At 45.0% G+C, this 21,392-nt stretch overlaps 1 protein-coding gene across 2 annotated transcripts in view; it reads right to left on the reverse strand.

Annotated features, from left to right (window-relative positions):
- Positions 1 to 6,237: 6,237 nt before the first annotated feature.
- The window catches only part of RARRES1 (retinoic acid receptor responder 1), a 35,773-nt gene continuing 20,618 nt past the window's right edge, over positions 6,238 to 21,392 (reverse strand). The window contains exons 3-6 of one of the 2 annotated variants that reach the window (XM_069083470.1): positions 18,190 to 18,373; positions 12,688 to 12,824; positions 6,942 to 7,004; positions 6,238 to 6,845 (exon numbers count right to left, since the gene is read on the reverse strand). In XM_069083470.1, coding sequence (XP_068939571.1) covers positions 6,693 to 6,845; positions 6,942 to 7,004; positions 12,688 to 12,824; positions 18,190 to 18,373 — 537 coding nt within the window. In that variant the 3' untranslated portion in view covers positions 6,238 to 6,692. Of the gene's footprint in view, positions 6,846 to 6,941; positions 7,005 to 10,941; positions 11,069 to 12,687; positions 12,825 to 18,189; positions 18,374 to 21,392 lie in introns of those variants that run through there. The other variant, XM_069083472.1, reaches the window with a different exon arrangement.

The following is a 21,392-nucleotide window of genomic DNA, read 5'->3' on the forward strand; positions in this document are numbered from 1 at the left end:
TTTGTTGGGTGTGATGGGGGGAGGATGGTGAGAAATGAGAGAAAGAGGAGGAAGGTGTTCATTTTTATCAACAGTTTGATTCAAGCCAAGTTGGAAATACTGATCATTTCCTCCAGAGACCATCTGGACATAGAAGACTTTCCACCTCTTTCTTGGGATGTTTAAAAAACAGCCTGGTAGCTAAAAGATGACATTAGGTTCCTTGTGGTTTCTGGAAGTATCTTCTGGCATGGCTTCTTATTTAGAGGGTCACAAAAGAAGAAGTTAGTTATGATTGTGACATAAGACAAATCCATTAGCCTTGCGAGTGTTGTTGTTACTGACTCAGCACTGGTGTTGCAGAGTATGTTTTGTTTGCAGATTCCCACGAATCGCTCATCAGCATGGGAGGCCACCCACGAGAAGAGGGGCACGCGATTTAGTTGCCCTTCTTTGAGAAGAGCGTCCTCAGGGACTGTGCCTTTGCTCCAGCTGCCCTGGGCTCGTTTGGATTTTCAGGGATGTTGGCAGTAGGGCTGAGTTAACCTGAGAGGCTCTGTGCTTGATTAAGTATTTACAGAACCAAGCTTTCAGGGTTGGAAGGGATCCCAGGAGCCATTTAGTTGAACGAACCCTCTGCAGTAGCCTTGACAGGTGGTCACACTCACTACTCCCTAAGGCAACTTAGTTGACTTCTGTGCTGCTTTCTCTCTATAAATCTATGCATATTTCAGGAATTTTTTACTCCTCTTAAGCTGATATCTGCCATTAGTCCTATTTCTGTTTTCTTGGGACAAGGAAAGCACATCTAATTCTTTCACATGGGAGCCCTCAAGTTCCTCCAAGTCTTCTATTCTCTAGACGAAACATCCCCACTTCCTTTGTGGATTCTCATGAAATGCTTTTGGGTCAGCTCACCATTCAGACCTTGGATGCACTCTGGCATATCAAGGGCTCTTAGGAAGGAGCGGCCAGAGCTAAACACGGCACATCAGATACAGCTGGAGCAGGCCAGAGGACCCCAGAACTGTCACTGGCTTTGTTTGGTGTGCTCTCATTCTCTGCATGCAGCCGAGGAGCACGGGAGCTTGTCATACTTAAAGGCCGACCCAGGACCCTTCCACCCTGTACATTTGCAGTTCACATTTGAGCCTAAGTGTAAGATTAGAAAATGTAACAAGGATAAAATAAATACAAATCTGTGCCATTGTTCCAGCCTGTCAGTCTGCTTCTGAGTTACTGTCCAGTCCATTAGCCGTCTCTCCAAGCCTCATATTACCTCCATTTTTGCTAGCATGCCATCCATAGTACAGAAGGGAAACAGATTTGCTAGGCTCCTGCTGTGTGCCAGATGCTCCTCTAGGTGCTGGGGACACAGTCAAGAGAGCCCTTGCCATCCGGGGGTTGCACGTTCTAACGGGGGAAAGAGAGAGCGCCTGCCCGTGTTCATTTCAGGGCAGACGGAAGGCCCGGGGGGCTCTTTGTCAGGCAAAATAGCAGGGCAAATGGCAAAGCACAGAGGACCTTGGCGAGCAGCATCAGGTCAGATGATTCCCAGGCTAGAGGACAAGGGGTGCCAGGGTTAGAGTGGAAGGGGGCTCTGGAATGCCTCCAGCAGGAAGTCTAAGCGGGTGGACCCCAAAGGCTACGTCACAACCATTTCATTTTTGGATCAGAACAAACTTGTGATGTCATTGGCTTAGGGAAACTCTTTCTTCAGCTACCAAAGCACTTGGCACCTCAATGTATCACCTCATATACTTGAAATAGGTAAAAAACCAACCACTAGCCCTTTCACGATGAGGAGGAGTAATTAGGACAGGCACAAGTTAGGGCATTTATACTATAGTAAAGGATAATTACTCTTTACCTTAAAATTTGATGACAGCTATTGGCACAAGAAAATATGGACTGAACTTGGCCCTTTCCCATGGGAATGTAAACAATTGATTATTTATTTATGAACACCAGGGCAATTTCCTAATTAACTCGTGTTCCCAAAGTCTCGTGTCAGTGTTTGGACCATTGAACATTAGCCTGGTGTTGGGTCTTTTGCATCATACTAAATATTGAAACAAACCTTTGAAAGTGGCCATAAGCTCCATTTCCCTTTGTGTTCCATAGCCGTCTTTAGTCCTCTGTATTTTGAACCCTTAGCCCAAAGTCCAGTAGCATCCTAATGTGGGTCACAAATTCTCTCACTTTTATTTAGGAAGGAGCTCTCAATTTTTTGCATGAAAATAATTTCACAAGTAATCAGAGGGCCCTATTTTTGAACACAATTCTTCTAGAAAGAATTTAGGCAATTGCAAGCACTCAGGAACTCCTGTCTTTTTCTGTAAATTTCCAGAAAGAGTGGATACCATGTGCTTGTTATTTGGGGGTAGGAGGATTTGACTTATCACATGTTCTTTTCAGTTTTCTAATGAAATTTTCTAAACATAGAAAAAAGTTTCCTGGTCTGTGCGATACACTAGTAACTATGTCGAGAGAAATAATTATTAATAACCAATTACTAATTGGGATGATTCAGGGTTTTTTTTTTTTCCCTTCCCATTTCCTCATTGAAAAACCAGCCCTTATAGGTCAAAGCAGCCTCTGAAACACTGGGCTGATGATGAGATTAGGCTCAATCTTGGGGCAGGACCCCACCCAGCTAGGGCAACTTAGCCTATTACAAGCTAAAGACCCATCTTATCTAGGTAGAATTTTTAAGGTAGCTCCACCATTGTTCTACTCTGGTAAGGGTGGAGAATAGCTCCCTTTGTGTAGATTGCTGTGAGCTTGGGGTGGTTTGGGTAGAGATGAGTCTTTTTTGTCCAAGAGTAACATAATGAATTAGAATAAACCAACCTCTCATTATAGAATTCATTCTCATTAATTGTTAACCAATCAGAATTTGTTTCTGCCTGTAGGCAGAACACCCACTCTTCTAAGGGTATTTAAAGTCAACACCCTCCAACGTTTGTCTTTGGCTTCTGAGAGTGCCACAGACCTTGTTTTATTAATTATTTGCTGGCCATAATTAATAAATGATTATTAATTACCCAGGAATTATGTCTCCTAGACTCTTCATTAATCATAATGATTTAAATTTTTATACTTTCTGGAGTCCTGTTAGTACCAAGGAAAGAACCTAGTGTGAAGCAACTAAAAGAATTAAGGTTTAACATTGTAGACTCCTTTCTTGTATTCAAGACTATTTTATCTCTAGGTCTAGAGATTTTTCTTTTTCTCCTAGATATCCCATTAAATGGATTAATTCTGTTCAGCCAGATAGATGGTGTTCTTTGAATGTGTTGGACATGAAAGGTAACAAATAGCCTAATAAAGCAGAAAGAGCAGTGGACCAGAGTTCAAATTCCAACTCTTGCTACTTAGTTGGGCCTCAGTTTTCTCATTTATAAAAAGAAAGGGTTGTATGCAACTTCTGAAGTCCTTTTCTGCTTTAAATCTATGATTCTAAGAGGAAAAACCCTATTTATTAGCATAACCAACTAGATAAATGAAGTTGGAAACTAAATGAAATTGGAAAAGGAAAGCCATTTTACTGTTATTCTAAGCAATTGTCATCTATCTAATCTTAATCTTCTATCTACTGTTTGCTTTGCAGAGCATAAAAATGACATGATCCTAAAAGAACATGCATAATTGAAGTATCTATTCTGTGAAATAAGATAAAAGGTCATTTTAGTTTCCATTTCCAAGGGGGAGATTCTCGAGAAAACTGCTACATGCTAAATCAGTGTCCCTTCCGTTCCCTTCTATGAATTTTGTATTAGTTTTAAAATAAAATGACAAGAAATATGGTGTCACCATGTATATTCTTCCCTGATAGCCCTTTTTAAAAACAGATTTCCTCTTCTTGATTAACTCACTGTGTTTGCAGGCCTCAGGTCTTAGAATCCCACAAAGTAGTGGGAAGGATTCATTAGCTACCTGCATCTGCCAGCTAAGCATTTTTTTGCATTTCTTGGCTCAGAATTAAGACTGGACGAAGACATTTGGCTCAGGCATCAGAGAACAAAAGTCCCTTCTTTTGTAGGTGGCCATGGGAGGCTGAGTGCTTATTCAGAGGAGCTAAGCTCTTGAAAGTTTTAAGTCTTTCTGAAAGTGCCATACCCATTGGATCATTCTAATGCATTGCACCAGGGATTGTACTGTATTTCAAGGGAGTGTTTATGGAAGTTGATCTAGAGGTGCGAAATCATGGTTAGGTGACTGGATATAGAGTTAGGGAGATCTGTGTGCAAATCTTACCACCACACACCTGGACTGTTGTGATAACCTGATTGTTCTCACTTCCTCAAATGTTTCTCCTCTCCATTCTATCCTTCACTTGGCTATCCAATTGGTCTTCCTAAAGCCCATGACAGCCCCTTACCCAATTAACTTCAGGGGGTCCCTAACCCCTCCAGGATCAGATTGAAAATTCTCTGTTTGGCACTCGGTCTGTTCCTACCTTTTCATTCTTCTTATGCCCTACCCCACCCTGTGGTCCAGAGACACTGGCTCTCTTGTTCCTTGAACCAGACGCTCCGTTGCACAGCCTACATTTTCTCTGACCATCCATCCTGCCTCCTGGTTTCTCTGGTTTTCTTCAAGTCCCAAGTAAGTATTTTCATTCTAGTACTTTCTATCTCTGATTAGCTCTAATTTATTTTGTACTAATTTTAGTCTAATTTTATTTTGTCTTGTTTGTGAATAGTCATTTGCATACTCTCTTTCCCCATTAGACTGTAAGCTCCTTGAGGGCAGGGGCTGCCCTTTCCCATTCTACACAGTGCCTGACACATGGTAAGAGCTTAACAAATGCCTTGTTGACTAACAGGCCCCCTAAATTCTGAGCCTCAGTTGGCTCATCCACAAAGTGGGGCTGAGCATGTCTATAGTATCAAATTCACAAGGTTGTTGTAAGGCCAGATGAGGCATTAGGAAGTGCTTTGCAAATCGTACAGTGCTATATATTGGTGTGAATTACCAGAGTGCAGCCTTCCACAACTGGGATGGCTGGGTTTGGGATTTTTGTTTGTCCTACACTCTCCTATCTAAGTCAGTGTAAATAGTTCAAGTTAGAGGAAGGGGTTCTGGGCAGATAGACAGATCAAGGTGTGAGATGCTGTAGAAACCTGGGTAATTCACAGTGTTACCGTCGGTCATATGACTTCACGGTACGGGAAAGAGCGCTGGCATTGGAGTCAAAGCATCCGTGTTCATATTTTACCCCGTCCCTTTCTTGTGTGACTTTGGGTAGTTGCTTCTTGTTTGTAAAGTCAGAAGGTGGAAGCAGACGCCTGCTAGGGTCCATGACCCTCCCACATGAGCCTGATTCTCAGCTCTGCCTCTTACTGTTTGAATGATGTTAGGCAAATCACTTAGCCTCTGGGGGCTTCAGTTTCCTCATCTGGAGAATGAGAAGCTTGGATTAACTAACTAACCTTGGCAGTCATCATTCGACCCAGAACCAGGTCCAACCCTTGAAGACTTTCCAGTTGGGCATAAAAGTTGTGCCGTGTGTTTTAACATTCAGTGCAAACAGGGAAATGTTTAGGGTTTTTGTCGGCTACTTCTTTTAAAACTTCCTCATCACTGGCCTAAGTAACTTGCCTAATACTTTTCTGACATTGACACTGACCTTCCATGACACGATGCCAATTCTGGGTACCATCAGATAACGGGAACATTTATTTTCTGTCCCTCTTCTTTTTTTTCCCTCCCCACAGCCATTTTGGTCCTGCCCCAAGGAGGCACTCCATTGAATTCAATTATAGCTTCCATTATGTGCTCTCCTGCTTGCTATTAAATTACTCAGGCTAAGGGCAGAAATCCAGGGTGCAAAGGTCTTTCTGTAAGTGAAAAACAGAAAGAAGCTTGATAGAGTGGAAAGATGACTGACTTTAGAATCCTCAAGTGTTGCGGTCAAACCCCCTCTCGGATGCTTGTGAGCCTGGGCAGGACACTTACCTTTTCTGGGCCTCGGTTTCCTCATCTGTTAAACGAGAAAGTTGGACTGGTCTCCTCTAGCTCTAAATAGCCAATCCCAAGATCTTCCCCTAGACTTTGTTTGCCAGTCTGTGCTTTTACAATCTCAGCTTTGACTTCACTCTCCATCCTAAAGCAAACCTTGCCCATCAAGGCAAATGATGACAAAGCCAATTGTCTTCTTATTTATTTCACCATCGATTCTCAGGCTAAAGAAGAAATCATTCTGCTGGGAACCTTAGAAATCACAAACTTTGCTCAAAACCAGCTTCATAGTTCCCTTTCAGTTTGCTTTTATTGAAATATATTATCTTTATTTCCCTACTAGTATGAACACTCTGAGATTTGAGTGGTGTAAAATAATCAGCTATAGTTTTAAAAGTAATATTAGGTACAAGCTTTTGAAAATAGAAAATTCAGCCTGAAGAACATACTCTTTCGAAGCTGTTGATTCATTCTGGCTTTATATGTAGTATTTTAGGGCAGTCCTGACATTCAGGTGGCCCCAAAGTAGCTCTGAGTGGAGTTAAGTGCACACTTGAGTTACTGGAATCAGGCAAGTGCTCCCAGAAGTTAATTTAAAAAAATACTGCAGGTTTTCTGGACATTGACTATTAATCACTGTGTTGCCTACATCTCCAGAACACCTGGGGTTGATTCTAGTCAGCGATGGTGCCGGGGAGCCGCTGAAGCCATTTATTTGGTCTAAGTGTAAGGGGGCACTTCATCTTTCAGAAGTTGCTGAGGATCTCTGCCGGGGTCTCCGCTGAGCCTTCGCCATTCCCAGAACCTTCCTCTTGTGCCCCAGGGTCTTGACAGTGATACCGTATCTTAAGGGGTTTGCCAGGGTACCAGAGCAGACGAATCTGGCAGGGAATGATCTCCTAGAGAAGACAGGATGGAAAGCAGCATCACTGCATATACAACGACCTAGGAGTGAGTGCCATGTTTATTTACTAAGAGCACAGAGGATCTCTCACCTGGGTGGAGAATTCATGGAGTAGGACAGTATAGTTGAAGCTGATAAAATCACCCCTTGTTATCTGGCAAAAGGAAAGAAGAATGAGTGTGAGAAATAGCTTCAGTTGGCATCGGATCTGGTCAAGCCAAACCAAACCAAATCAGCAAGCATTTATTAAATGCCTGCGACAGGCCAGGCACTGTTGTAACCACTGAGCTAGGTGATGGTTTGTTACTCGGTTCCCTTTAAGGGATGATCGATCATCTGCGTTTGTGCTGTTTACCTCCTGTACGTGCATGGTTGTTCTCTTGGTGACTCCTTGAGGGCAGGGATGGTTTTTACCTTTCTTTGTATTCTGAACTCTGAGCCCAGGGCCATGCAGACAGTAGTAGGTGCTTAATAAATGCTTGCTGACTGACATCAGCTTTCCTTTCCTAGACGTTTTCCTTGTCTCATTTTTGGGGGGATGATGTTCTAGAATGAGATGGAAGAGGAAGGTTTCCATTTCTGCTTTATTACCAATTGTAGGTATTAGTGGTTCCTAAGCCTGAGAGCAGGGTGGTGGCATAATGGGATTGTGATAACTGATTTTAGGTATGTGAAAGGTTGTCTTCTGGTACCACTGGGGTTCTTCTGGCTCCAAAGGACTGAACTGGGAAGGATGGATGCAAAGAAGCCAATTAATAATGATTAAAATAGAAATAACCAATATTTACATAGTGCTTTAAGGTTCATAAAATACAGCAAATATTATCTCAGCCCTGCATGGTAGGTGCTATTAATATCCTCATTCTACAAATTAAGAAACTGAGACAGAAGTTAAGTGACTTGCCTAGGGTCACACAGCTAGTTGTAGTCTGAAGGATTTGAACTCATCTTCCTGACTCCAGGTCCTGTAGTACTACAATCCACTGTTCTATCTACCTGCCTAGCTAAAAAAACTTCCTAATAATTATTATCTGATGTTATACAAAAGCTGAATTGCTGCCTTGGGAGGTAATGAGTTCTGCCTTCTTGGAAGCCACAGAAACACAAAATTCAAGAGTGGGAGGGACCTCAGCAGCCATCTAGTCCAACCCATATTAAAAAAAAATTTCTCCCTCAACTAATATACCCAAGAAATGGTCCTTCATCTTCTTTGATGTCCTCCATGGAGAAGGAGGAGCCCACAGTCTCCCAAGGCAAGGTGTTCAAGCCAAGGTTGGATGACCACTTGTTGGGTGTCGGGTGTGAGGGCTTCTTTTCCAGTTACAGATGACTGCTCAGCCATCCTCTTAGGAGGCACCCTAATATAGCAGGAAAAAATTCTCCATCTGACTCAGAACCTGGACCTGAACTACAACTCTTCTTACTCTGTGTGACCTTGGACCAAGTTACTGAACCTCTCTGGGCCTCTGTTTCCTCATCTGTAAAATGAGGGGTTGGGCTGCATGATCTTTGTGGTGACCCTAAGTCGTGAGTTGCCCAGTGTGCAGGATATGGCAGAGAAGAGCACTGAGGATTCTGGGTAACCCACAACAAGAGCTGACCATGGCTTGCTGGTAGTTTCTTTCCATTCTTGGTAGCTCATCCTCCAAGAGATTTGTTTAAAAGATGGCAGCCAGTAACTCCACTGTGGAACCAACTGGCCACGAAAAAGCTGATGGAAATGTTGGCCCCTGAAAAGGGCTTGAGGACTCAGAAGAGGAAACCCCCTCCCCTTGCTTCAGGAAATGCTTTGCTGATTTCCTGTCACCGTTAGGCTCCGATTTCTTCTGGGGTGACAAGATTCACTTTGTTCTGTTTGGGTCTGAGAGGAGACGGCTCTGCCCAGGCCCGATGCTTCTGTTTGTCCAACTCATATCATTGGCTTGTTCTCTTCCTTTGCTATACTTCTCGAGACCTAACTGCTATATGTCATCTTTTTCTCTTCAGTAATTAAAAAAATCTGTTTTATTTTTAAATCTTGGATGACGTCCCCAGAACAATTTCTCCTAATTCTGTCCTTCAGAAGAGCTGACTAGCCTTGGAGCAAACCATGATGGCTGATTTTAGGCTAAACAGAGACAGAGCTTGCATTGAAGTCAATGATGGGAATCTGGCCCCCCTGGATGAATATTTCACTTAAAGACACATCAAATAAATTAGGGCAGTTTCCCATTTTTTGAGGCATGGCAATTTCCAGCATTCTCCCAGTTTTGAAACTCTTGTTCTTATGTCTAGTGCCTTCCTCCTTGAAGGCCTCTCAGCTGATTTCCGTGGAGAAATCCTGACATCCTTACTGGTGTGAGGGGAAGCACACTTATCTAACGCTCTATCTCCCTCATTCTCACCCCTTGACTAGAACTCACTCATTAGGGAAGGGAAGATGCCAGAATCTCTCCTTTAGAATGTCCTTGTGTTTATCAGTCCCAGATGTAATGGGGTTGAGTTAAAATAATTCTACCTGGCGTTGGGCAAATTATCACAAAGTCTAAATTGGTTGAGTCAATGAGATTTCACTGTAATGATGTAATTTTGATCACCCTGATGAATCTGTTCTACCTGGTAGAAGACTGGATCCCAGAGTTAGAACTGTAAGGAACCTCAAAAGCCTCCTGTTCCATTTTATGGATGAGGAGATTTGCCCAAAGTCACACAGGTAGAAGAGATTTGAACCCAGAACTTTGGACTTCAGACACAGGCTCATTCCATTGGCTTTCGTTTCCCTGCATTTTGTCTTTTACCTTTTATGATGAGATGGTGGGCTGTGGCAGAGCTGGTCTGGTTTTGATAACAGAGATTCCCAAGGAAAATTTCCAAGGTGGAATGATGTCTGCAGCTACTGTGGTCCTCATTACCCCTCTCTGAGGGCCCTGGGGTATGTTTGTTGAAACCTTCAGTGGGTTTCCTCCATTATGGATCCATGGTTCTCTTGGTGACTCTTCATATGTATGTATTGTCAAGTTGGAAGAGGGGGTTTTAAAGAAGTGTGTGTGTGTGTATGTGTGTGTGCGTGCGTGTGTTGGGGAAGGGAAGGGAGAACAGACTGAACTTCTTATGAAAGCTTGTTTGGGCAAACCTTCAGTACTATGGTGTGCTTTCTCTTTCCCTCTGTCTCTCTCTCTCCCTCCTCTCTCTCTCTCTCTCCCCCTCTGTCTGTCTCTCTCCCTCCTCTCTGACTCTGTCTCTCTCCTCTCTCTCTCTGTCTCTTTTTCTCTCTCTCCCCCTCTGTCTCCCTCTCTGTCTCTCTCCCTCCTTTCTTTTCTCTCTCTGTCTCTCCTCTCTCTAACTCTGTCTCTGTCTCTCCTTTCTCTGTTTCTCTGTCTCCCTCTCTCTCTGTTTCTTTGCCCCCCTTCCCCTCTTTTCAACTTGAATAAGAGGCCTGGGGCTCTAGGACAGGTACTCAGATGAATGCCTTCATTCTTTTCTGTCTTTAGAACTTTGCCCAGCTGTTCTCCAAGTCCCCAGTGAGCTGAGTGATGTGGCTGGCAGGGAGCCTAAGGAAGTTATGGTACCATTTGCTCATCTGTAGCTTATGTTTTTATTTAAATCCTCATTCCCCAATGTTATTGATGTATCTCAGGCTTCATTTGTTTCTGAGTTGAAGGGCCTTTGATTCCTGGGACTATTGCATCAAAAAGTCATTGGGAACCTCAGTGCTTCAGAGGAAGGGTCACAGCTCCCACCCAGCTTGGGACAGGGCCAGTTCTGGTCCCTGGTTATCCTGGGGAAGGGCATAGGCAGGCCGCCTTGGGCTCCCCAGCCTGATCAAGTCTGTACCAGCATAGCTGCCCTGGGCACTCTCTGTGTAAGCCACCTGCTTGGGGCCTTGTGTGTTGGGTGAAAGGTCATGGAACCCCCACAGTGGTTAGAAGATCAGACAATCTCAACATCTTATTCTAAATGACTTTTTAAAAGGGAGCTCAAGGCTTTCAACGAATTGGTCAGCCCTCTTCATCTCTAATTCCAAGCACTTTAAAATCTGGGGCTCTGATAAGTGGGTATTACTGTTCTCATCTTGGGCTAGTCACTTAACCTCTTGGTGCCCCAGGCCTTATTCTAAGACTAACCTTTGCACCATGCCTGGTCTGCACAGCAGATGCTTAATAATTATTTAGTGACTATTGGAGTAGCCCAGAAAGTAGGGATCTGCTTTGATAGAGGGAGCTTCCTCTCTGGAAGGCTCTGGAAGGAAATAAACAAATGCTTGTTGAATTGAATTGAGTTCCCCAAACCAATGAAATCACAGGTTCAGCCCCCCAAAGTTTATTTATTTACTTTTACCAGGGGTCTAGGCCACTGTTTCCCATCCCAGGTGACATTTCTGCTGTGTACTGAGTCCTCAGCCCTCAGTCCCTGTTTCCAATTTTCAGATGGCCCAGAAAAGGAATGGGAGAACAATATAGCAAGGGCAGGGGACAATCAATGGCCCAGCAGTCAGAGAACCAGAGAAAGTGCAAGGGGTCAACTCTCTGTGGAGAATTCATTGTAAAGTATGGTCAAGAATCACATGGGATAAGAAAATGGAGATGATGGGGTGCAGTCTTCACCACATCAATGAAAACCCAGGTTCCTCCAACTATCAAAGTCTCCTGTTGCTTATATATGTCCTGACATAATTGTCATGAGGTGCCAACAGTTCTACATCATAGGAGACGAATTCTAAATCAGGCTGCTTGTTTCCCACGTGATCTGTAGGTCTTTTTCCTCTAGGCATTCTCTTGAATTTCTCATAGCAGCCGGTAGCCGTGTTGATGATGCACTGGTCCCTATACAGTGAGTGAGGGCACCAAGGGCCAGAGGATCCCAGCCCTGGGCGAGAGTGGGCTTCAGAGGCCTGCTAGCGCTCCCTGATACATACATTTTACAGAGACCCAAGCTTGCCTTGTTTGAGGTCCCTCGGACTTGAGCCCAAGTTGTATGACCCCAGAGCCAGGGGCTTTTTGACTTTATCCTGCTTGATGCTAAGCTCAGGACGATTCAGTTGGGTGCCATTTTACAACATTTCTAGCCTAGTACAATTTAGGAGGAGTGAACAGAGAGGAAGACTAATCCCTCAGCTCACAGAGTGTCAGTAAACATTGACCAAAGTGAGCTGAACTGAATGAATGAATAGGTTCATCATTTCATGAATGTGAAGACTCCCTCCCCTGGAGCAGATTGCAACCCATCTGGGTCTTGTCATCTGATCTATGTTCTTCCAAACAGAATCTGCCTGACCTGCTGGAGGCCTTGATGGATAGATAGATTTTTACCCTTCCTATTCTCTGATGGAGTTCATGGACCATCCATCTGACATGGGAGAATGGGACTGCAAATTTAGAGCCAAGACATCATCTAGCCCAACCCCTTCATTTTACAGATGAGGAAACTGAGTTGTAGAGAGGGTCAGTGACTTTCAGGGTCACCCAGCTAGTAAGAGTCTGAGGTGCAGAAAGGGAAGTCTCACTCCTTGTACTAGGGCTGTGGACAAAGGGTCCTCTCTAGCCTCCTGGCATCAGTTAGCTGATAGCAAGTGTGGGTCCTCAGGCAAGATAGAGATGATTTTCAAACAGTTGTGCCCACTGTTGAAAAGTGAGTTTATCTCTAACCTAATAGGGTGTGGTCTGTGTTTTTATTCTCCTGAAAGGAAACTACAATCTTGGCTGTGTTATCTAAAGTCCTTATCTAGATTCTGGAAACAGCCCTAAAACGGCAAGTTGGTCCTTGGGCTGCCAGTTGGGCCATTCTGGGTTCTGCTCCTTTCTCAATCAGGGCAGTAGGAGGGACCCCTTTAGTGCAGATTTTTTTTTTATATTGCTTACCCATTGCTTTACCCCACTGAGCTGCATCATATAATAGTATAATGACTGTGACGTCTTCTCCCACATCACGTAAGAGCTGCCAACCATGGCCAAGTCCCACATGGGCTGCAAAGATGGGTCAAGATGTCCAAGGTTGCCTGAGAAGAAAATAAGCACAGATGTGTGGGTTTAGTGGAGAGAAGTTTCAGCCCCAGAACTGAGGACCAGGGCTGCGAAAACCACCCACACAGTTTGGGGGCCATGTGACGTCTGCCTATTTTGTCTCTTTGGTCCTCTGAAACCTTCCCTGCTTCATCTTGCTATTCTGAGGAAGCCAGTTATAAAACACCTAGTGAATACCAAGTCTTTGCACTACATAATGCAAAAGCAGAACAGTGACGTCAGGAACTGACCTTCAGAAATGAAGATGTGCCTCCCTGTGCATTTTGGTGCCCCTGAAGGGAGAGGAAGGGGAGGGAATGTGTCTTGGGCCCCGGGTTGGTCCTACCCATCAAATTCCAAAAGGGGCCTTTCCTACACTTATAAAAGGGGAAGAGAGATTGGCCCAAGTCAGATATGAGTTAGAGGGGGATGTCAGTAATGGGGCCTGGCCACCTATATCTGATTCCTCCTCACTATGGGACAGGATTACAAAACTTTCATGCCCCATGGGGACTCCCAACTACTGCACTCCCTAGCATGGAAGAGGCCAGAGAGTGGAGACTCAGCATTGTTGGCAGGTGGTGGGGACCCAGAGCAATGGGCCAGCCAAGACCCTCTGAGTAAGTGACTCCTACTCTGTCCTCCCTGCAGGGGTGAGAGTGGGAGGCTGGAGACCAAGAACCCAGGTCTTTCTTTTCTTAAACACCTCAGCTTGGGATGATCCTCTCTTGTGTCTGGAGGATCAGCTAGGGGTGGGGAACCTGTGACCTCGGGGCTACATGTGGCCTTCTAGGTCCTTGGGTGCAGCCTTGTGACTGAGTTCAAGTTTTACAGAGCAAATCTTTTTATGAAGAGTATTTGTTCTGTGAAGCTTGGATTTAGTCAGAGGACTGCCCTTGAGGGCCTAGAGCTGCCACATGTGTCCTGGAGGCCACGGGTTCCCCAGCCCTGCTCTATACTGGTTAAGAGTTGCCTTAATAGAGAGGATATGTCACCCTCACAGGTGTTGTTTGACTATGTCCCAGAGGCCTTAGTATGACACTTTAAACTGCCCTAACACTTTTGGGATGTGCTGTAGGTTTTATTCTTTCCTTCCTGCATCTTTCTTTATTTATGAGAAGCCAAACCTTTAGCTGTGTTTGTGTGAGCCACTCCAATAGATAATGTTAATCCTGCCACTGAAATGCAAAAAAGATGCACTTTCCCACTGGGTGAGTGCTGAGCCAAGACTCTAATGGGATGAACTCACAGAGACCACACTCCTGGAATAATGAGATGAGCCACCCACTAAAGCAGCCAAGCTATGGGGCAGTGGTAGCCAGCTCTCAGAGCATCATTAGAGATCTTGGTAATTTCCCCCAGGCACCTTCTGGGTAGAACATAACTGTTGACTGACTATTGGATTGCCAAGCCTCATGGCAGAACAGGATCAAGCAAGTGTCCAGCAGCACCCCCTGGTGGTTTGAAAGAAATACATATTATCTTTTGTGTACAGAGAGACAGTGCTTTATTCTGGAGGGTGATGGGGTCTGGAGTTGGGTGAGACCTGCTTAGGTTGGAAGCCCCCTCAGACACTAACTAGTTGTGTACCTGGCTGATCACTTCATCTCTCTCCCCATCAATTCCCTCATCCATAAATTAGAGGTAACTGGTACCTGCCTACAGAATTGAGGATCAACTATCAGTACTATTATTCAATGAGATAATACATGGAAAGGACCCTGCCTGCCTCACCCTCTTCTCTCATTTGCCTGATGTCTCTGCCCCATCTCTCGGGATGCTCTGGGCATCTGCCCTGGCTGAGTCACAGTGTTTGACTCTGCGCTGTGAGATGGAAGAAGCATCGCCAGCTGGGTCTCTCCATGTGCAATCTGTTTGCAGTCCTTAGTTAACAAGCCAGCACACCAGCATTTGTGCATAATAATACAAAATAAAATTACTGCTAAAACAATCATTCTTTAGCAAACAGACCTCCCTCAGTAAACTTGTCTTTGGCATAAGTTCCATCCTGTGTTGGCTGGTTTTTGACTTTGCATCTTCTTGGAGAAGTTGGAAAAGTAGCCAAAGTTATTTGTGATTTGGGGAAGGAAAATGGATGAGAATTAGGTACAAATGTCATGGCCCACAGTTTTGGCTTTTTTTTTTCTTTTTGGAGGGCAATTGGGGTTAAGTGACTTGCCCAAGGCCACACAGCTGGTTTTTGTGTTAAGTGTCTGAGATGGGATTTGAACTCAGGTCCTCCTGACTCCAGGGCCAGTGCTCTATTCACTGCGCCACCTAGCCACCCCCATTTTTTTTTTCTTACGTTACCATTCTCCATTAGCAGATATGCCTCCAATTTTTTTGGGTTCTTAGGCTTCTCTGTCAAAAAAAAATATCCCCCAATGTCTCCAAACTGAGCCATTAAGCCAGATTGATGCTAGCCAACATTTTTTCCATCCTATTTGCCTTTTAATTGTCTAAATCTCCATGTTCTTTCCTATCTCCCCCTCCCAGCATGTTAGCTGCAGGCATCAGTTGGAAACTGGGGCTGCTCCTGCAGATCTTCCCATAGAAAGTGGGTCCAGATGTTCAGTTATTTCTCACAAAGGTATCAATCAGCATTTCAAAACTGGATTTATTATTCCTTGCTACTGTGATGCCTGAACAGCTGGAGAGCTAAGCTCAAAGAACATTACAAAGGGCAAAAGACACATAAACAAAGAATAAAGAAGAAAAAATCTTCAAAATTCATTTTTCATCAGTTTCCCCATTGATGCCTCACTATGGACACCTGCAAATCTTCAGCCAGCTTAGAGTTAGGTTTCACAAGCACTTCTTAATGCTTGCTATAGGCTAGGCACTGTGCTAAGTGCTTTAGTATATATGTATATTATGTATGTATATATGTATATGTGTGTACCTATATAGTATATGTGTGTGTGCACGCTCATGTGCGTGTGTCTTATCTGATCCTCACAACATCCCTGGGAGGTAGCTGTTATTATGATCTTTGTTTCACAGATGAGGAAACTCAGAACAAGGTTAAGTGACTTGCCCAGGGTCACCCAGATAGTAAGTGCCTGAGACTGGATTTGAACTGGGGTCTTCCTATTTCCAAGTTCAGAGCTTAGTGCACTGCATTCCCAGCTGCCTTATCTTTGTTTCTGCTTATCTCATTTCATCTTACCCTGTTCTTATGTTCTTAAAATCTGTCAGCTAGAAACCTGGCCCTGTAGAAGGCCAACTGATCCATGTAAAGTTGGCCTGATAGCAGGATCCTGATGAAGAAAAGCCTTCTAGGGAACATGATGGCTCATTGTCAGGGATACAGCTTGGACCTGTGATTTTACTGACATAAAGATCTCCCAGGTGAGGAAATCCCCTCTACCAATGCAGGTGGTACTTCCTCTACAATCCATAGTCTTAGAGTTGGTGGGGCTGTGAGAGAGGAAAGAGCTAGTCCATGTCAGAGGTAGACCTTGAACCCAAATCTCCCTGGCTCCAAGGACAGGGTAGCCTATTGCTTCTCATTGCTTCTTATGCCTCACAGGATTAGCCCAAAATTAAGGAGGAAGACAGGACTTCACCCACTTCAACACAAAGCTATAGTTCAATGCTTTGTCCATAGTACAGTGTCATGTGCTATGAATCACTAAATTTCTCTAGCACCTCAAAGTTTGCAAAGACGGGTAGTTTAGGTATTACTTCTTCCATTTTATAGATGTGGAAACTGAGACTGACAGCTTACTAATGAAGCAGAAGTTTAGTTTGTGTTCATTAACACATTAAAAAAGGAAAATCTCAGTGGAGAACAAAATCAATTCTAAATCCCATAAGAGAGATTCTTCCCAAAATTATTTTAGGGAAAAAAAATTCTATTGTGACAATACAATGCTGGGCCCAGAATCATGAAGACTTGAGCCCCAATCCTTTTTCTGACATTGATGATCTGTGATGATGAACTAATCTCTAACCTCTCTGAACCAGTTTTCCACATCTGTAAAATGGGGTTAGTAATAGTTCCTACTTCTCAGGGTTGTTGTAAGGTTCACATGAGAATATATAGAAAGAACTTTGTAAACTTCAAAGAAGGTCTGTTGTAATAATAATAATAATAATTGTGTGATGTCAACACACATAATAATCAGGGTTTATTTGTTAAGATCAACCTATATCACATGAATAAAATTATCAGTGGATTCTAAGGACAGCTCTGAGTTTCAAATTCACTTTATTTCATCTCCTACTAACCTCCTCCAATTGTAATTCAGTTTGTTGATTTTGTAGGTTTTTTTTTTTAAGTTGGATATCCAATTCCTTGATCTGTTCTTTCTGTCTTCTTAGTTAATAAAAGTGCTTAGAGATATAAATTTTTCCCTAAGGACTGTTTTGGCTGCATCCCCAGAATTTTAATATGTTGTCTCATTGTTATGAGAATAAAATTATCATTTCTATGATTTATTTTTTGACTCACCAGTCTTTAGGATTAGGTTATTTAGTCTTCAATTAATTTCTAGTCCTTTCTTTGTGGATCTTTAATACAATTTTATTGCATTATGGTCAGTATGGTTAGTATTTCTGCTCCTTTACATTGTTTTTTTAGGTTTTTATGGTTTAATGTATGGTCAGTTTTTATAAGGATATTATACATAGCTTAGAATACTTACTCTCTCTGTCATCTCTGTCTCTGTCTCCCCCTCCTTTCTATTCCTCTGTAGCAATCACCAGAAATCCACTATATCTAAATTTTCTAAAATTCTATTCAGGCCTGTAAGTTGGTTTTTTTTTTTTTTGTTAGATTTGTCTAGGTCTGAAAGGAGTATATTGTGATCCCCTACTATTTCCAGTTTTACTCTCTATTTCATTTGCTTATTCCTTTAAGTACTATATTTCATAGTTATTAAATAATTCAGATGAGAATATCACTGCAATTCAAATAGGAATGCCACTAACATCCCTATAATTGGATCACAATAATTTGATTCCTTGAGGAGTAATCCAAGTCAAATCTTAGAACCACATCTTCTGAAATGTCAGCTGGCATGAATTAAAGAGGATGTTTCCCTCAGACATTTTGGAGATGATATTGATTAGAAATCAGTTGTTTCTTTCCCCCCCCCCCCCCCCGACCCTCTCCCCACAGGTGACCCTTTCATGAAAGAGGACAGTGGTCAGACTGTCACTGGTGAACAATCAGACAAGGATTGTTGTAAGTCCAGTCCAAACAATCATTTGGGGCTCGTCTGGCCCTGTTCTATAGCTGCCTGCAACCATAGCTTCAGAAAAGCATTTTAGATTGTTCCCTTGCTTCACTTTTAGGTTCAGTGACTACAGAAACAACAGGGTGCTTTCAGTGCTTCCATGCTTACTGGCCCATACCTGGGATTCTGGTCCCATCAGGGGGTCTTTTCAGCTGCTTCATTTGCTTGTACAGCCCATAATCCTCTCTCTCTCTTTCCTTCTCTTTGAAGAGTCGTGTGCAGGTTATGTTGACAGCAGGTTTGGGCTTATGATTCTTGAAGATCACGAGGGCAGAACATGTGCCCAGAAGCTCCTTGTTTGACTAGGGGACAAAGAGAGAGACACAGAGACAGAAAGAGAGAGACAGGACAGAGACAGAGGGAGAAGAGGAGGAGGAGGAAGAGAGAGACAGAGAGAGACAGACAGAGACAGAGGGAGAAGAAGAGGAGGAGGAAGAGAGAGAGAGATTCTGAATCACCCAGAGACAAGTTTACCCTGAGAGAAGGATGGGTAAATCTCAGCTTCAATAATTTCTTCTCTCTGGGCAATTCATTAGTATTAATTTTATTATTAATATGATTACTACTACTAATGGCTGACATTTATATAAAATGCGAAGGTTTGCAAGACCTTTTATACAGATGTAGTGACAGAAAGGTCCTCTGAGGTCATCTGGTCTAGGCCCAAACTCGCCCATGGAGTGAGCTGCAGTCAGGATTTGAATTCGGGTCTTTAGTCTACAAGTTCAGTATTCCTTCCACTACACTGTGCCGTCCTTATTTAACAGCCAGCGTTTCTGCATTGCTGTGAGGTCTGCAGGGCATTCCTATACGTGACTCCATCAGATCCTCACCACAGCCCAAGGGGGTAGGTCCCATTATCATTCCCATTTTTAGAGAGGAGGAAACATGAATCAGAAAGAGGTCCGGTGACTTGCCTGGACTCACACAGCTACTAAGTGTCTGAAATGGGTTTGAACTCAGGTCTTCCTGAACCCAGGTCCAGCTTTCTGTCTGCCTAGCTGCCTCATTTCATCATTTCATTGCTCTCATTGGACTTGCTTCTACCCTGGGTAGACCTAAAGCTGCTTCTGTGTTCAGAGGGGCCCCTTTGTTAGAGAGGTGGGGGGCTATGGCTACAGGACGTTGCATACATCCTAAGCTACATACACTGGGCTGGTTGGTTCTCTTTCGCTGGTGGTTTGGGGTTTTGGGTTGTTTTGCGTGAGCTAGAGGCTTTCTGTCCAAAATGACTGATGAGGAGCATCGATAAAACTTAATTTGAAAACAAACACAAAATTCTGCAGGGAGAGAGACTGTGTGCTCATTGCCAGGCATTGACCCTCCTCCCTCTGCTTCCTGTCCAGCCCTTGCAAGTTGGGCCATCCCAGGGGAACAAGGGCTCTGCTAAGCCACGGTCCTGGCCTCTGGAGGCTTCACATCCACCTCAGAGAGCAGGGTTGTCGACCGAGTTTATCCTGGGAACTCTGGGGCAAAAGCCCCAGAAGGAGAACTGTTCCCCACATTTCCATTAATGGAGGAAGGATAAAGAAGCTGGGGGAGCTTGGTCCTGCCTTAATCTCCACGATCTCCTCTAACTTCTGAGAATCATCCGGAATGAATCGTTCTCAACACATTGGGAAACTCTTAACAGATTCTGGGAGTTCATCTGAAGGGAGGGTAGAGGAAGGGGGAGAAGGAAGGGAGAGAGGGAGGGAGAGGAAGGGGGAGAGAGGAGAGAGAGAAGGGAGGGAGGAGAGAGGAGGGTGGGGGGGGGGAGGGGGGGGGGGGGGGGGAGAAAGGGGGGGGGAGGGGGAGGGAGAGAGAGGGGGGGGGGGGGCAGAGAGACAGAACCAGAGGCACGCCAGAGGGAGACTGCAAGATCTCACTGGTGGTAGAAGCTCCTAACAAAGAAGCTGCTTCTCCCAGAGCAGGTCAGCCCCAGCTGCCTATTGAATAGAGAGTTTCAGTTCCATGCCCAGGGTCACACAGCTGAGCTGGGTGGAGTCGGCCGCTTTAGTGGACGAAGTGGTTTCAGGAAAGCCTGCCTGGGACCCTTGCTCCCAGTGTGAGCTGGGGTGAGTCCTTTAATATCCCCGTGGGCCTCAGTCTCATCCCCTGTAAGATGAGGGGGCTGGACTGGCTGGCTTCTGAGGCTCCTTGGGCCTCAGTCTCTGTAGCTCTGCTAAGCCAGGGTCCTGGGGAGGGAATGTTCGGGTCCCCAAGCCCTCCTGATGCTGGGGAAGCAGAAGCCAGTGAGACAGAGTCCACTGGCTTTTCCAGCATGATTTCTGCCCGTCTCAGCTTGGCAGAGCAAGGGCCTCAGGAGCCAAGCCATGCCACCACCCAGACTGAGCACTGACTCAGACAGCAGGCCCCAGACCGTGTTCCTGGCCCCAGGAGACCCGTTTCTCAGGCCATCATCGGGCGGGCTGGGCAGTGGACGTCAGCCTGGGCCCCGGTGCCTGCCCTCTGCCAGCCTCCTGGTTCCCATCCACAGCCCAGACAGGGAAAGCTCTTTCTTGGGCTTTGCTCCTCTTTGAATCAGTCACGCGGCAGGTTTCACATGGCGAACAACAAGCCCTCAAACAGGAACAGACCGCTCCTCTCTGTAGGCCACTCACACTGCCTCTGCCAGAGCAGGAACCTCCCAGGGCCTGCTGCGTTCTACCTCCTGGCCAGGGCAAGTGAGAGCCCACAGGCAGAGCCCGGCAAGGGACCCTGAGGGTCAAGGTCAAGCTGGGGGAAAGCTAAGGAGAGGGAGGTTGGTGGGGGACCCTCTGGGTTTTCCGAGAGGGGCTCCACCATGGGCATCAACCACCCGCCCTTGCCCTGGCATGAGGTTCATGGGTGGAGATCTCCAAGGGTAGTCATGGTCCCTTTTTTATGGGAATTATGAATACATAGATGGGACGGACCCTGGGGGTCAGGGGCTCACAGACGTCCAGCCACCCTCGAGGATGGAGTCCTGACCCAGCTCCATAAAGTTAATAAGTGTCAGAGGAGGGATTGGAAGCCAGGTGTTCTGAGTGCAGATCTGGCACAGCTGCCTGCTACAGCGCACTTCCCTTACCCCCTTTGCCCTCTCTCATCCCCTCCCCCAAGTGTGCTCTATGGAATGGAGAAGAGGATGCCCCAAGAGAAGGCAATTTCCTGACCACGGGAGGTAGGAATGGAAGGAAGGAGGCCTGAGGACCTGAGTGTGAATCTGGATTCTGGCACTGCCTGCATGTCACCCACTTATGTAAACGCCAGGCTTAGTGCTGAACCAGGTGGTCCAGCCTGCAGGGCCTGCACCCCTCATGTACATACAAAGACATACACCCCATGCACAGCACACGC

Source organism: Petaurus breviceps, unplaced genomic scaffold (assembly GCF_028583685.1).
Source record: "Petaurus breviceps papuanus isolate PSGF00001 unplaced genomic scaffold, PetGlider_PUasm1.0 173, whole genome shotgun sequence".
Classification (NCBI taxonomy): domain Eukaryota; kingdom Metazoa; phylum Chordata; class Mammalia; order Diprotodontia; family Petauridae; genus Petaurus; species Petaurus breviceps.